General features: G+C 34.1%; 1 protein-coding gene and 1 non-coding gene across 14 annotated transcripts in view; one reads left to right on the top strand and one right to left on the bottom strand.

The window, feature by feature from the left end:
• On the top strand, positions 1–193 carry LOC117690578 (U2 spliceosomal RNA). Its single transcript, XR_004602541.2, has one exon. It is a non-coding gene; the product is annotated as a U2 spliceosomal RNA (small nuclear RNA).
• Positions 194–6,506: 6,313 nt separating this feature from the next.
• LOC105321179 (complexin) overlaps positions 6,507–16,022 on the bottom strand; it is a 37,507-nt gene continuing 27,991 nt past the window's right edge. For 11 of the 13 annotated variants that reach the window (XM_011419402.4, XM_066067866.1, XM_066067868.1 and 8 more), the window contains 2 exons: positions 10,331–10,472; positions 6,507–9,233 (listed from right to left, as the gene is read on the bottom strand). In XM_011419402.4, coding sequence (XP_011417704.2) covers positions 9,133–9,233; positions 10,331–10,472 — 243 coding nt within the window. In that variant the 3' untranslated portion in view covers positions 6,507–9,132. The remainder of the gene's footprint in view (positions 9,234–10,330; positions 10,473–16,022) is intronic. The other 2 variants (XM_066067865.1, XM_066067870.1) reach the window with 2 other exon arrangements.

The raw sequence follows: 16,022 nt of genomic DNA, 5'->3' as shown, positions 1-16,022 counted from the left end.
ATCGCTTCTCGGCCTTTTGGCTAAGATCAAAGTGTAGTATCTGTTCTTATCAGCTTAATATCTGATACGTTCCCTACATGGGAACTACGATATTAAACTGATTTTTGGTCAGAGGTGAGATGTCAGGGGCTTGCTCCGCTCTCGCCACGGGTTGGCCTGGTATTGCAGTACCTCCAGGATCGGCCCACTCCCCTCGGGGAGAAAAATAAATTAATGTTAGAAAAAAAACCCACACACACTACTATGGAAGGGAATTACCGCCAAAATTATATGTATCTTGCTTTTATTCTTATTATGCTTACTTCTTTATTCTTCATTACATTTACACTTGCATGTCACTTTATTGTTTTCATATTCATGCTTATCCAATTTCACTTTGATTCTCTTTGATCCTTCATTGTTTGCTTAATTCTATGTTGCAACATTCTCTTCTTATTCGTGTAAATTCTTTCTTCTATCTCTGTTACAAACGTGAATTCAAACACGCAAACCATAAAGCACTTTCAATAAAGACGAATACAAGTTGCATGAATTTAATGCTGCATTATGACGCCAGGCGGCAGTGTGCGCGCTACAATCGCTGCTCCCCGAAAAAAAAACCAACGTAGCTAGCTAAATGTGGGATGTTTCGCACCATGACATTTCGCTCCAATGTTTATATGTTCAGATCAAGAAATGGAGGGGAGGTTAATGTACTAAGGGATAATTTATAATTTTGTTTGCCGGGGAGGGGGGTAGGTCGAGTTCTATTTTCAGTAGGTTTACTTCATATGTGAAATTAAAAAAGTTTGAATATTCAAGGGTGGTGGGGTGACTGGACCCCCCTCCTAAAATAAAATAAAATTCTAAGTCTGCCCATCAGTTATATTTATGAGACGATATAATCTTACAGTTCTCATAATTAGCACCCGTATCATAATTATCATCATCGCAAGCTTGATATGGAAGTCGGTCAATTCAACTATTCATTTAATCAAGACGACATGTATGAGGTTCATGTCTCTAAGTTACATGTATCATACTAGCCTAAACACCTTCAAATCTAAACATGGACATTCAGTTACATGTACATGATTTATATTAAAATAAACAAACCTACAATAAGCATGGTTGTGAGTGATACATACACATTTTTATCACTTCAAAAATCTGTGTAAATAAGAAGCATACATTATTAATGTTTTGTATTTTGGAAGAAAAAAAATATTTTATTTAGAACTTTATATAAGAATTTTTATTTAGATTTGATTTAGATTTTAAACCAAAACGCATAAACAGTCATATCACATACCGTATTTTAATCTCTCTGTCTGGTTTGTTTTCATATACTCATTGTGTAATTAATTCACTGATAATTTAGATTCGTTAATTTTACCGCGTTTACTTCTGCGACTCCACCGTTCTGTGCCGAATCGCAAGAATATAAAATCGCGTGCACCAAACTTAGTTTTCATATCACAAGTTCAAAACTTTTAGAAAATAAAATAAGTGAGATTTTAAAACCTGCAGTTTTATGTTTTTTAACCCGGAATTTCACGCGGATATTAATTCATCGCATTTTATCAGGGATACACAGTACATTAGCCTAACGAGAGGTACATAGTGATTCATGCAAGTGATAATTTTCACACGTACTGGAGTACAAGAAAAGCTACTTCTAAATATTTCGTACCCCAGTCCTTTTATTGTTTTTCAAAAACATCTTTAAATTTGGTTTAAATTTATTTCTATTTCATCTACATATTCCGCGGGTACCTGTGGACAGAACCGTGCATCACCCAACCTCTTTTCACCTCAAATGAAAATAAAGTCCTGTCGACAAGTACTTGTGACATGTTCCTCTTCTAAAAATTAAGCGTTCCTGCAAATAATTTGCAAATAATTTGTTACTGCATATATATACGGTACATCATTGCATTGCGGATCTAGAATGAGATCAGATCCACACCCAATGGAAAATTCACCCTTATTTAATCAACCAATAAAAATGTTACATTAAAAGTTTAAAAATTTATCAATTTAAACTTAACTGTTATATAAACTGTTATAGTTAAGTTTAAATTGATAAATTATAAACTTTTAATGTAACAAAAACATTAATACAAAATTATCTCTCAGATACCCCCCCCCCCCCCTCTGATTTTTTTTAGAACCGCGCGGAGGCATTTTACATGTACACATAAAAAACTCCGTATCTTTTTAAGTCTGCGTATATCGTGGCTTGTTAAAAGTTAATTATATTAACATGTATTTCATATTCCTATACTAAGCCCTTAATTTGAGATGTTTTCACGAATTTATTAAATTTATGCCATTTGTTAGTTTCGTTTTAATAAATCTTCGGGAGCAGCAATTGTAGCGCACACACTGCCGCCTGGCGTCATAATGCAGCATTAAATTCATGCAACTTGTATTCGTCTTTATTGAAAGTGCTTTATGGTTTGCGTGTTTGAATTCACGTTTGTAACAGAGATAGAAGAAAGAATTTACACGAATAAGAAGAGAATGTTGCAACATAGAATTAAGCAAACAATGAAGGATCAAAGAGAATCAAAGTGAAATTGGATAAGCATGAATATGAAAACAATAAAGCGACATGCAAGTGAAAATGTAATGAAGAATAAAGAAGTAAGCATAATAAGAATAAAAGCAAGATACATAGAATTTTGGCGGCAATTCCCTTCCATACACTACTACTCCTGGTTCTCCTTCTGCATTCTTTACCACCCCTTCATTTATTAATTCGTATAACATTATAAAAAAAAAACCAAAAAAAACCCCTAAGATTTCTCCTATGAAAAGTCCCCTCTATTTTGCAGTTAGAAGAAATCGGTTGAAATAAAGTTTACGGAGATTTTGCATTGCAAACGAAATTAAAGTTCCCGGATGATAACGTTTACAAATTGTGCCCGGAGGTTCTGAGAATAAAGTAAACTTATTAGGTATTCCCATTGTAATCTTTGTATAAAAAAGGTGCTTGTACTCATTAGTTTCTCCGGATAGGAAAGGAATGACGTGTCAATGAAGCAATCTGGCATTTTCCCCTTTTATCGATTTCAATGGTACCTTTCTGTCATGTATGTATATTTTCTATAAAAATTAAAGGTGACGGACATAGTATATCAGAAATGTAGACTGACAAGCCAACTTTTAACTGATACTTTTACTTACTATGTATGTGCCAACATTACATATATGCACGTAATATTTATTGTACCGGGTATTTTTATACCCCCCGCAAACAAAGTTTCGGGGGGTATATAGGAATCACCTTGTCCGTCCGTCCGTCTGTCTGTCTGTCTGTCTGTCCATCTGTCTGTGCAATCGTGTCCGGTCCATATCTTTCTTATGGAGAAACATTGAAAGTTCTTACTTCACACAAAGATTGCTTATGACCCAAGGTCATTTGGGCAAGGTCAAGGTCACTGGCATAAAAAGAGCAAAATTCGTGTCAGGTCCATATCTTTCTTATGGAGAAACATTGGAAGTTCTTACTTCACACAAAGATTGCTTATGACCTAAGGGTGTGTCATGACCTTGACCCAAGGTCATTCGGGCAAGGTCAAGGCCACTGGCAGAAAAAGTGCAAAATTCGTGTCAGGTCCATATCTTTTTTATGGAGAAACATTGGAAGTTCTTACTTCACACAAAGATTGCTTATGGCCTAAGGGTGTGTCATGACCTTGACCCAAGGTCATTCGGGCAAGGTCAAGGTCACTGGCAGAAAAAGTGCAAAATTCGTGTCCGGTCCATATCTTTCTTATGGGGAAACATTGGAAGTTCTTACTTTACACAAAGATTGCTTATGACCTAAGGGTGTGTCATGACCTTGACCCAAGGTCATTTGGGCAAGGTCAAGGTCACTGGCAGAAAAAATGCAAAATTCGTGTCCTGTCCATATCTTTCTTATGGGGAAACATTGGAAGTTCTTACTTTACACAAAGATTGCTTATGATTAAAGGGTGTGTCATGACCTTGACTTAAGGTCAGTTGAGAAAGTTCAAGGTCATTGTTTCAAAAAAGCTAAATTCTGTCTGTGTCATGTCTTGTATTAATGGAAATATTAGAAGCTAAAAATTAACAGTTTTCAAAAATAAAGCAGTTGTTATTTATAGAAAATGGACAGTGAAATAGATTCATCCAATATTTTCTATAATAGCAAAAATACACGCGTTATGATTTTTTTCTTAGCGGGGGGTATCAATTGTGAGCTTGCTCACAGTACCTCTAGTTTTTCTAATGATACTATATTTACGAAAAGTATTGATCATTTGATACAGTTTAACGGCAGTGTCAGTGAATATCTTAAATTTTTTTTAATTCAACAATATATTATTCAGTACAATATATTGAATAGGATTAGACAGCAGACACAGCCTATTTTAGCCATTTACCTAAATGTCCTGGCTTATCAGTACAGAATTATATTAGCAGTGAGGGAATGGGTGTACTTTTGAAACATCTAGATGTGGGGAAGTACAAAATATTAAAAATGTCATATTGTTTATACACTGAGATACGACACGAAAGAACCCGGATGATAATTGTGAAAAAAGGTTGGGTCATCCAAAATTTCTGGATAAAATATCAGATGAAATAGTTGATCCCTGGGCAAAATGAGGGATGTATATGTGGAAAAAGAAATCTTTGGCTTATTTTTTGCATAACGATTTTGAGCCTATTATTCTCTGATAGTTGTTTATTTATTAAGAAAATATACAAATATCGCATGTCACAGAAACGTGACGTAGTGTGGCCTGGTATGTTAACAAATAAATTATACGTTCACGTGAAGTCATTTTGAGTTATCAGCATGCCTTTGATTGTATTTAAACAATAAAATGCTTTCTTTGGTGATTCATTCGGGATATGAAGGTAGTGACATTGCAGAAAAAATACATAACCCGCGTTAGCGGGTTATGTTATTTTTTTCTGCAATGATCGCTACCTTCATAACCCGAATGAATCATCAAAGAAAGCATTTAATTGTTTATATTAACTTTCTTTTAGCTAATTGATAAATTGATTATGAAAAGTAAGTAAAATTTACTAAATAACTGTTAATATACGTAAGTACGTTAGCTAAAAGAAACAGTGAAATCGTCTCCTGTGAGACCTTGATTTCGACATCGTCATGAATTGCAGAAAAAATACATACTTTGATCTGACATTGTCATGATTATTTCGTGCAGTTCGTGATTTTTCCTAGGTCGTTGTAGGTTTGGACCAATCGATAAACAGGGCGTGGCAATATCTGTCCTGTTATTTTCTCGTCAGTTTCAGCCGCTGTAGATTTCGACCAATCGATAAACGGGGCGTGTAGATTTCAGTCTGGCTGTTTCTATAGAGCTATGAATTAACTATAATTTTCCGTAAGAAATATAAGGAATAATACTTGTTGGATGTAAATATATCAATATGCATGCGTATTCACTCAATATTTGTTGACACAAAAGTATAAAAGTAGAAAATATGATAGAGTGTGATTGCCGCCATCTATGAATACTCAAATTATATTTTTTTTTTACGACAGCCCCTTTTTATGGTATGTCACTCGCTGTAATATTTGATATTAACTATTTATAATGTATTATTCTTCAATTGTACACAATCATAAATTAGTTTATGATTTTTTATTTGTACTGTATAAAACTTGATTGAGTTTGTATAATTTTCCATTTGTATTATATAATTTTCTATTTATACTGTATACATTTAATTATCATTTGTATTACTGTAGAAGTTTTGAGCATTCTTGCATAAAGACACGGTGTCATAAAGTATTGGTACATGTATTATTTATTGTTTGTATCCTTCTGTTGGAAATGATAGCAACCATTCTGTATATTTTGTTTTAAAGGATAAATATGTTCAAGGATTTATCTTTCTTCTTATATGCTTTTCTTTTTTGGATAAGTTACTTTCTTCTGTAAATCAATGCTGACTTCTATAACATTTTCTTTTTTATTCCTTTGTGTGACCCACAAGAGGACATTCGTATTATCAATTTCAATATCTCGGTCTATTTGCTGAAACATCCAAGCTTTTAATTGTCGTTTTGCAGTCCTTCTGCATTGGGTCATCAAAAGTCTGATATGTTATTACTGCTATTGCTATTGCTATTATTATACATTTATTAATTAAACTAGGTAACATATTTGTATGGAATCCGAAACTATTTGAATTGGGTCATAACTTATATTTCGAATCCTGATGGTTGATTTTACCATTTGCCTTATTAAAAACTAAATGTTTGTGATTTTCTTCTCGTAAACTAAATAACAATTTTTAATTGACAATGAGTCCATTACTAAAAGTTGTTTAAAAATTATTATTTAGTTAAATTTTGTTATATGCAAAGCAAGGACATAATACTGGACCATGAACTATCTGATGTCCTTTCATCTGCTCTGATCCACAGTTTTTTTTTTTTGCGGTCTTTACCTTTCATCCCCAAAAATAATTACTTCACATTTAATCCAAAAAATAATAATAACACAGACCCATCATTTTTTATTGAATTATTTAATTCATCAATAACAACTTTCTACTGATTGTTTGGAAAAATCCTTACAGAACAACTATACATTATACACATATTATCTGCTAAACAGCCTAGGCTCTACAAAAATTCAACCAGAAGCGGCTGCTAACAGGCTCCATTCACTAATACACAGATCAAACCCATGCATCGGTTCAGGTAAAGGTAAGTCATTACAACAAAATCTATGTCATACATAAATGGCATATGCTTTATATAATGTCTTCAAACAATACGAGAACCATATCACAATACATAATATAAGCTAACTTGATAACTGCATTTGGTACACGTAACGTCATTACAAATTGGTGGTATTGTGAGAGGAGTATCTAATCAATATATAGTCACATGTATTGCAATTCAGAACGATGTCTGATGTTGAATATGCATTGCATAACGCCCGAAATTTAAATAATTTATGTTAATCACCTTTGTCACAGGGTTAACAACGTAAACATATTCATAAACATACCTTCATTTGAAATTTTGCAATTCATTTACGATAAAAGCAGAACCTTAAACAATAAGTAACCATGCTCTCATTTAGATTAAAAAGAATTGTCTTTCTTTTACAAATAACAGAATAGGGCATAAATACAAAGTACTAGATAAACAGTGTTGGTAATTAAGTTTTAATGCACACAAGTCTTAAAGAAATCCCCAAAATTTACGCCATCTTAAGAAAAAAATATGTTAACATCGAACATAATTTACAAAATAACAATTTCACAACAAAACAAACTATAACAAACATGTCAAAAACAAACAAAACCATTTATTATGCTGTTACAATAGAATAACAATAAAATGTCATGAAAAAAATGAAAACAAAGAAAAAGTTTAAAACGTTTCATGAAAAAAAGCTTGTCCTGAGATCTATGGTCACAACATAAATTGGAACTTCTCAAGTCTTAATAAACGGAACGATTTCTACTCCTGACAAAACACGAACGACGTGTACATCAAAGATGTAAGGATTTTATTCCAGCAAATATGCCGTTTTTAAAGATACATTAGGATTTCTGTTAACTAATTCAGAGCCGATTTATAAATAAAAGTAATCTGACTCTATTTGCAATGAAAATTGGTCAAGTATTTTAATATTATACGGAATTTGAATATAAATATAATATGTGGACCAAGAAAAAAGAAGAAAAAATATTGGAATGTAGTGCAAACAATATCACATGTATAATCATCATAAACAAATTAAAATAAAAAATAATTGATTAAAAAAATAATAACAATACTTATAGTTAATGCCATGTTCAAAAAATGTTTGCAAAATGACAAAATTGTGAAAAAATCTGCACAATTAGAAGGAACAAACTTACCGAAAACAAAAGTAAATAGATGAAAAATCTGTTTAACAACGAATGGACAGAAAGGACCATTGCTGGTATCTAAAACAAGTTAATAGTCAAACGCAGAAAGTGCACCGCGATATACGTACAATGGGCGTTAGCGTTATTGTAAAAAAATAGTTTAAACTTAACAAATACTGCTTCTAAAATTTCTTTTATATCAATGTATAGTTTTTGCCCTTTGAGTTGTGCGCTCCTACATCTACTGTTTAAGACAACATATTTACAATCTGTATTGCATACTAAAGTACATTATATACACCTGACACACTATTAATATGGATTGCTCTGCCAAAGCATAATGCATATGATATACTGTCACACACGTGCTGCCGCCATATTGCGGAATTTCCCAATATGGAGTACTATGTCACACACGATCTTGGAAGAATCTGTATTAGAAAAAGCACAGGTGGGTTAAACAAAATTGAAGAACCTCTTTGTTCTAATGAATCGCCATTTTTATTTTGCTAGATCATTCCACAAAGACGGGCACAGCCATGCAAGGAAACGCTCCAGATATAAAATGGACGAAGTGCAACAATCCATACCATGTCTGCACCATATCAACTTAAAATTAAACATACTTCGATGTTGATATTTGCTGTAGATGTTTAATATTATATGAGTTGATAGATATTTGCCTCATTTACCAGTTTACAAGCCCACAGAACAGTTAAGGAATCACGCTAAAAAGGGAAGGAATCTTGTTGCCATAGATGCATGTTGAACAAGACGGTGTTTATAGAAAAATCCAGGCATCAACGTCGTAGCCTTAGAATACATTGTTAGAGAAATTCTTTACAGTACAAATCCATCCGATATAACAGCTAGTAAAAGGAACTTATTGTTAACCTTATTTCAATTTATGTTTGAATGTATTAAACAATACGACCAAGACAAAGAACAAGAGAAAACGGAATGCTCCCGTCCAAAAGAAATGGAAAGATGGCAAACAAAACGTGAATAATGGTGCGTGGTTCGTAACTATAGAAACCAACCAATGCAGCTACTCTACTTCTATGAACACATACTCCATGCATTAGGATTATATACACACAACATCTTCAAAACAAGCAATGTCTACAGAAAATAAACAAGTGATCCTATAGAACCAAACAGAGTGGATTCAGAATTTCAGTGCTTTAAGTGACCGCAACAACAGACCAACCAAATCATCAATATAACGTCATGTGACTTACATGAACCAATCAACAGTATTATTTACTGCAGAGAACACTTTTCAGTCACTTCACCAACACTTTGCGCCAGTTTTTGTGGAATGTCCTGCACTTTGTTTTTCAGTTCATCCATATTTTTTGGCACTGAAAGCAGAAGGAGATAGCTGATTTGACTTTCTATGAAAACGCACTAAAAAGAGCATTCGCTTGTGTTTCATGAAAAGGGACGTATATACGCCCCTGGAAAAACGGAATAAATGTATTTTGATTTCAGTGAAGTGATATGATTGTTTTTGTATCAAAAAGAAATCTGTGAAAAAATGACGGTTTTTGGCAATCAATCATCAGAATTCATGTATCGAAAATAAAGTTATGTTCGAAAAAATAAATCACAGAAATGAAAGGAGCACATATATGATGTTTTGAACATTCTAATTGCAAGTGTAATATCAACTGTCGAACAGAAAAGTGAGTTGAAGGTCGTTAAGTTGATTTCAATGATTGATTGAAACCAGCAGTGCATTTTCCACGCTGAGTTAAGGAATACATGTATTTAAAAAATCATGAACAGTATAATTTACACCAGTGCACAATAACACTGATTTGATCATATATTATACATACATGTTATATGGAATGACATTTAACATTTGTTTAAATATTGTGACAGCAACGCTAAACCTTACATTCTAGAAATGACATTTCATCAAGACATACCAGCAAATTACATAACGAAAAAATAAAACCTCCTTTAAATTGACATTAACACACCTTATATTAAGACTCGTCTATCGATACTAATAATAAAGTGTGATATAACAGGTATATAATCTTCAATGTGTTTTCATTTTCAATAATGAGCAATAACCTGGACCAAATCGTGCTACTGTAATATGATAAGAGTATATAGTATATATCTGGATTTCTTAAGAATAACAGTTCAATGGAACGTTGGCAGTACGATCGCGACTTAATTTCTTGAAATTGATTGTCAAAGAGTAAATACATAATATCATCTAACATTGCGTTTAACCTATTTCAAAAAGACAAACTCATCTTAAAACAAAAACAAAACAAATTCCATAAAACCGCTTCATACATTTACACCAAACCTCATGGCCACGCCATCTACACACACCCAGCGCTTTTTGTGTACAAAAAGAGCACCTGTTGCGTACATGCTGTGTCTCTTTATATGCACTAGAAAAAGTTCAAACAACAACAGACGGAGGAAAATTTACTTGTAAACTCGTCGTCGTCCGAGTCTGCGTTGGCCTCGGCCGCCAGTTCGGCCGGCGTCTTCTTCTTCCTCCCCACCCTTCCTCCGTCGTCATTGTTCATCATCATGTTCTCCTCCTCGGGGACTTTCTTCTTCAATCCATACTGGAAAAAATGAAATGAAGTTTGAGGATGAGAAAAGAATGTGAAGAGTCTAGTAGATTGATGCAAATAAGATAATAATAACTAAAAGACAAAAATTCTGCTTTGGATATTTTTAGATGTGGTTTTTCTGATAGACATGGATGATTATTTTATTTACTGGCATGTATTTTTTTTTTATTTCTAAAAAAATTAAATAACGGAAAACATATTTAAATGAGTTCTGTCGATATAGTTGAAAGCTCATTAAGGTGATGAATAGTATACGTAAATTATTTAAGTTAAAGAATTACTTCATTGCAAGCGTGGATTTTTCGACAAGGTCCAAACAAAAATTGTTCCCAGTGACTGCACAGAGGAGTTAAATATTAAAAGCTTCCTCAGAAGGAAGTTTTTGGGACATGATGTTTTTTAAACGACAAGTAATTCGCACCAAATGTGTTTAGTTACATGTTGTTACGTATAAGTGAAGGGGAAGAGGTTATTAATTAAGATAAAACAACAAGAGGCCAATTGGCCTTAACGGTCACCTGAGTAGCATATATCCCATACACAAACTTGTCATGGAGTCTCATATATGCATCTAATTAATTAGGTTTCATACTGGAGTAAAAAAATTATAAATTTGTAATGACGACCACATTTCAAAAAGAACTGTGAAACCTATTATTTGGTGAAAAACTAAAAGATCTGGTCTACAAAATCATGAATTCAGTTTTCCTTTCAGGTGTGTGGGAGTAAATAAAATAATTTTTTAGCGTTATATGCATTAACATCTATACATCCATTTTGGCCCTGCCCTAGAGTCAAAACCCATCCTTGAGGGGGACATGAAAATTTAAATTTCAGTAGAGGACTTCCTGGTTAACATAATTATTAGTCAGTTTTTTTATACAGATGTGTGAGAATAGAGAAGACAATTTTTAAACATTATATGCATTAACACTATATTGCTATATTGCCCCCCCCCCCTTTCATGTCCTGAACCCCTGACCCAGGGGCCATGAATTTCACAATTTAGGTAAAGGAGATTGTGAATATCATAACCATGTATTCAGTTTTTTGCCCACATGTGTGGGAGTAGAGAAGATTTTTTAAGATTTAATACATTTTTACTATATGGCCATATTGGCCCCACCCTAGAGCCTGAACACCTAATAAAGGGGTCATGAATTTCACAATTTTAGTAGAGGCCCTCATGAACATCATAACCAATTTTACCATGTATTCAGTTTTTTGCTCACATGTGTGGGAGTAGAGAAGAAGATTTTTTAAGATTTAAAAAAGTTTTACTATATGGCCATATTGGCCCCACCCTAAAGCCTGACCACCTAACAAAGGGGTCATGAATTTCACAATTTTGATAGAGGGTCTCATGGACATCATAACAATGCATTTAGTTTTTGACAAATATATATGGGAGTAGAGAAGAAGATTTTCTAAGATTTAATACATTTTTACTATTTGGCCATATTGGCCCCACCCTAGAGCCTGAACTCCTGACCCAGGGGTCATGAATTTCACAATTTTGATAGAGGGCCTCATGGACATCATAATCATGCATTTAGTTTTTAACAAATATATATGGGAGTAGAGAAGAAGATTTTCTAAGATTTAATACATTTGTACTATATGGCCATATTGGCCCCACCCTAGAGCCTGAACCCCTGACCAAGGGGTCATGAATATCACAAATTAGGTTGAGGGCTTCATGGACATCATTATAATGCATTTAGTTTTTGACAAATATATATGATAGAAGAGAAGAAGATTTTCTAAGATTTAATACATTTTTACTATTTGGCCACATTGGCCCCACCCTAGATCCTGAACCCCTGACTCAGGGGTCATAAATTTCACAATTTTGATAGAGGGCCTCATGGACATCATAATCATGTATTTAGTTTTTAACAAATATATATGGGAGTAGAGAAGAAGATTTTCTAAGATTTAATACATTTGTACTATATGGCCATATTGGCCCCACCCTAGAGCCTGAACCCATGACCAAGGGGTCATGAATTTCACAAATTAGGTTGAGGGCTTCATGGACATCATTATAATGCATTTAGTTTTTGACAAATATATATGATAGAAGAGAAGAAGATTTTCTAAGATTTAATACATTTTTACTATTTGGCCACATTGGCCCCACCTTTGATCCTGAACCCCTTACTCAGGGGTCATAAATTTCACAATTTTGGTAGAGGGCTTTATGGACATCATAATCATGTATTTAGTTTTTAAAAAATATATATGGTAGTAGAGAAGAAGATTTTCTAAGGTTTAATACATTTTTACTATATGGCCATATTGGCCCCACCCTAGAGCCAGAACACCTGATCCAGGGGCCATAAATTTCACAATTTTGGTAGAGGGCTTCATGGACAACATAACCATGCAACCAGTTTTTTCCTCACATGCGTGGGAGTAGAGAAGAAGATTTTTGAAAATTTGGCTTTTTTTTGCATATTTGGCCCCGCCCGTGGCACCCCAGGGGTGGTAGAGCCATGAATTTCACAATTTAGATTCTTCTTACCATAGAGATGCTTTACACCAAAAATGGTAACGATTGGCCTGGTAGTTTTCAAGAAGAAGTTAAAAATGTAAAATTGTTAACGCACGACGCACAGACGCACGACGACGGACGAAGACCAATTGCAATAGGTCACCTGAGTGACTCAGGTGACCTAAAACAAAAATAATATCTTCATATGCAAGCTCCTTCCAAACACGTTTTACAGTGAAGTTGTTTGGATTTAAGAACGTAATACGGTATATCCACAATATTCGGCAAGATCATTACTAGCATAAACGAATTGTGGTATTGCAGAATAATTTACAGTGGTATCCTTTGATGATTACGCAAAGCCTACATAGTAGAATTCCCCTAGAAATTCTTTTATTCAGCACAACACATTACCAATTTCCATTGGGGCTTTAAACTGACGCTTTAGTATCTGGAAATTTTGGTCAATATGCCACGAGGAACCTTGATTCTAAGCAGTGGCGTCGGAAGCAAACTGAGGGGGTGGGGATCTAGACTTATCAGAAGTCTTGACAAGCAAAAAAAAAAAGATTTTTGGTCATGGTTATGCATAACTTTGCAAAAAATGGGGGGGGGGGGGGTTACGCCCCCTAGCCCCTTCCCCCGGTTCCGACGCCTATGCTAAGTATCTTTTAGACTCATTTCCCTATTTTACTTTCGAACTATTGCATGTATAAGGACAAGCACTTACTATATTGACTACTAGGCATTCGAGGATTCATAAAATATTTCCGGGGGATATTTTAGTTTGCTGGGGGTGTTCGATGCATATTTTAGATAATTTTCTACGTAAATTTAATAAATTTGAATTTTTAGGGGGGTTCCTGGACCTCCCCCCCCCCCCCTTCTCTAGATCTGTGCATGCTACATGTACATGTAGTATTCACAATAAGGCACATTGTTAAATGTCATCAGTCAAAAATTTGACATAAAGCAGCTATTAAATAACAACAAAAAATACATGTAATTAAATCCACCTATTAACGTTAAAAAATTTCGCAATGAGTAACTTTTCCTCGGTCTAATTTCTCTAAATTGATCATTTTGACGCAGTTTTCTCTCCTCTTTTTAGCGGTCCAATATACAGTCAAGTAATTGACCAGAAGTCTTATGGGAGTCAATGATAAATGATAGCGTTCATGATTGCCAACGAGTCCCTCAACGATTCAATTCATAAATATTCCATGCCATTGCATAAATATAGCTTTAGTTAGTGCAGTAAACTAATAAAACCCATATGAACAGCAAACACATTTGCCTAAAGCGAAGAAAGAAAAAAAATATTTGCCAGTTAAAAGGAATTTTAAATTGCCAACTGCTAATGCAGATGACAAAAGATGGATCAATTTGAGTGGTCAATATGAAATTCTCTTTGAACAAATATCTAGCTCTGTCGCAGTTTAGTCGGTAGACGGCTCCCTTTGTCTGGGCAGTTAAGTGATGTAGTGATATCATCATTACTTTTACTTTGATTTTTCCTCAAGAATTGTTTACTAAAAGGAGAATTCAACGTGTCCGCTAACACCTACATGTAAAATTGGCAGTAAAGGATCTTGATTGTGCCCTTCGTGGTATGTTCGATTCTCATCGAATAGACGCGCATTTTTATTTCTAACGCCGAGCATTTGGCGAAAGGTGTGTTACCGCTAACTGGCGCTTAGGTTTTTTTTGCGATCTGGTTCAACGGCCGTTCGCTCAACCGTATCATATCCAAACGCCACTGGAGAGGAAAACCTGGCGTTCAAATCCAGTCTACTACAAAACGTAGTCGATATTTAATATGAGAGTAAATGGTTCCATTGAACATATGCTGAGCAGAATTGCGGGCCTTTTGAGGGAAAAAATGCAATTTCTGAGAGATTTTCTGTGGCAAGAGACGGCGAGAATTATTATTAATTCTTGGTCGTCAATGGCCATAACATGTCTGATCTTCAGATTAAGGTAAAAAAAAAATGTAGTCATGGAGACGTCTCCAAGAAAAATCAACAGGACTTCCATGTGATAAAAATGCATAACTTTAGCAGAAAGGTAAAAAATGAACTCCAGGAGACCTCGCCAAGAAAAAATCATCTTAATGGGCCAAAACAAAATTCATAATTTAAACATGGTCTTGACATTTTTCAGATATGGAAAAACTATCTATTATATCATGTTGATTATAATGTTGTTTCCTGAAAAGAACATACATTTTGGTTTACCGGGTACTCTTAGCGTCTTCTTGCTGGTCGATATTATAGTAAATTGTTTTCTTTTGCATCTCTACATTCTCTCCGAATATAATCTGTACAATAAAACCGTCAACACAGACCGGAATCAATCAATGATCGTTTCCTCCTAAATTAGCCAATCTTCAGCCAGGCACTCAATTCCTCCAACACATTCTATCAGTAACAATTTGTCACGTCTGTCGGAGACTAAATATCTATCATGCTGATGGCAATCCAATGTCCAATATCAAAAATACGAACGACAGCCCGGGCCCAAAGACCACATAAAAGCAGGACTAGACTTAACTTAAATATCGAATAAATATCACTCTTGGTAAAGGATAAAAATTCAGTTGTACATATGTATGGTTGAACATTTGGAATTTCAATGATTGAATTGAACACAGGGGTGAGGTTTTATTATTTATGATTCAAACGAAAAAGGATAATCAAAAATATAATTGTTGACATCAGTATTAAATTCTTAATTTATGGTCTTGGTGCCAGTTTGGAATTCTAACCACATCTAGCTATAATAGATTTCTTAGGACATTACATTCGACAAGAGAAGAGCTTTAAGTGTCACTTCATGAATTATAATAGCTCATGAACATACTCCATTATGTCTATACAGAAAATTTTTAGACAATAAACCATTTTATAATGATGATAATTATTTCCAAATGATATTCAAATACCTCGATGATAAAAGAATATCCTGGATTTTGTACCCTTTTTTAAAGCAAATAGTATTACATTAACATATCATGAATACAGAAGCAAAAACATTTCTGCTGT

Source organism: Magallana gigas, chromosome 8, assembly GCF_963853765.1.
Source record: "Magallana gigas chromosome 8, xbMagGiga1.1, whole genome shotgun sequence".
Classification (NCBI taxonomy): Eukaryota; Metazoa; Mollusca; class Bivalvia; order Ostreida; family Ostreidae; genus Magallana; species Magallana gigas.
This window is presented reverse-complemented; position numbering and strand designations above follow the sequence as displayed.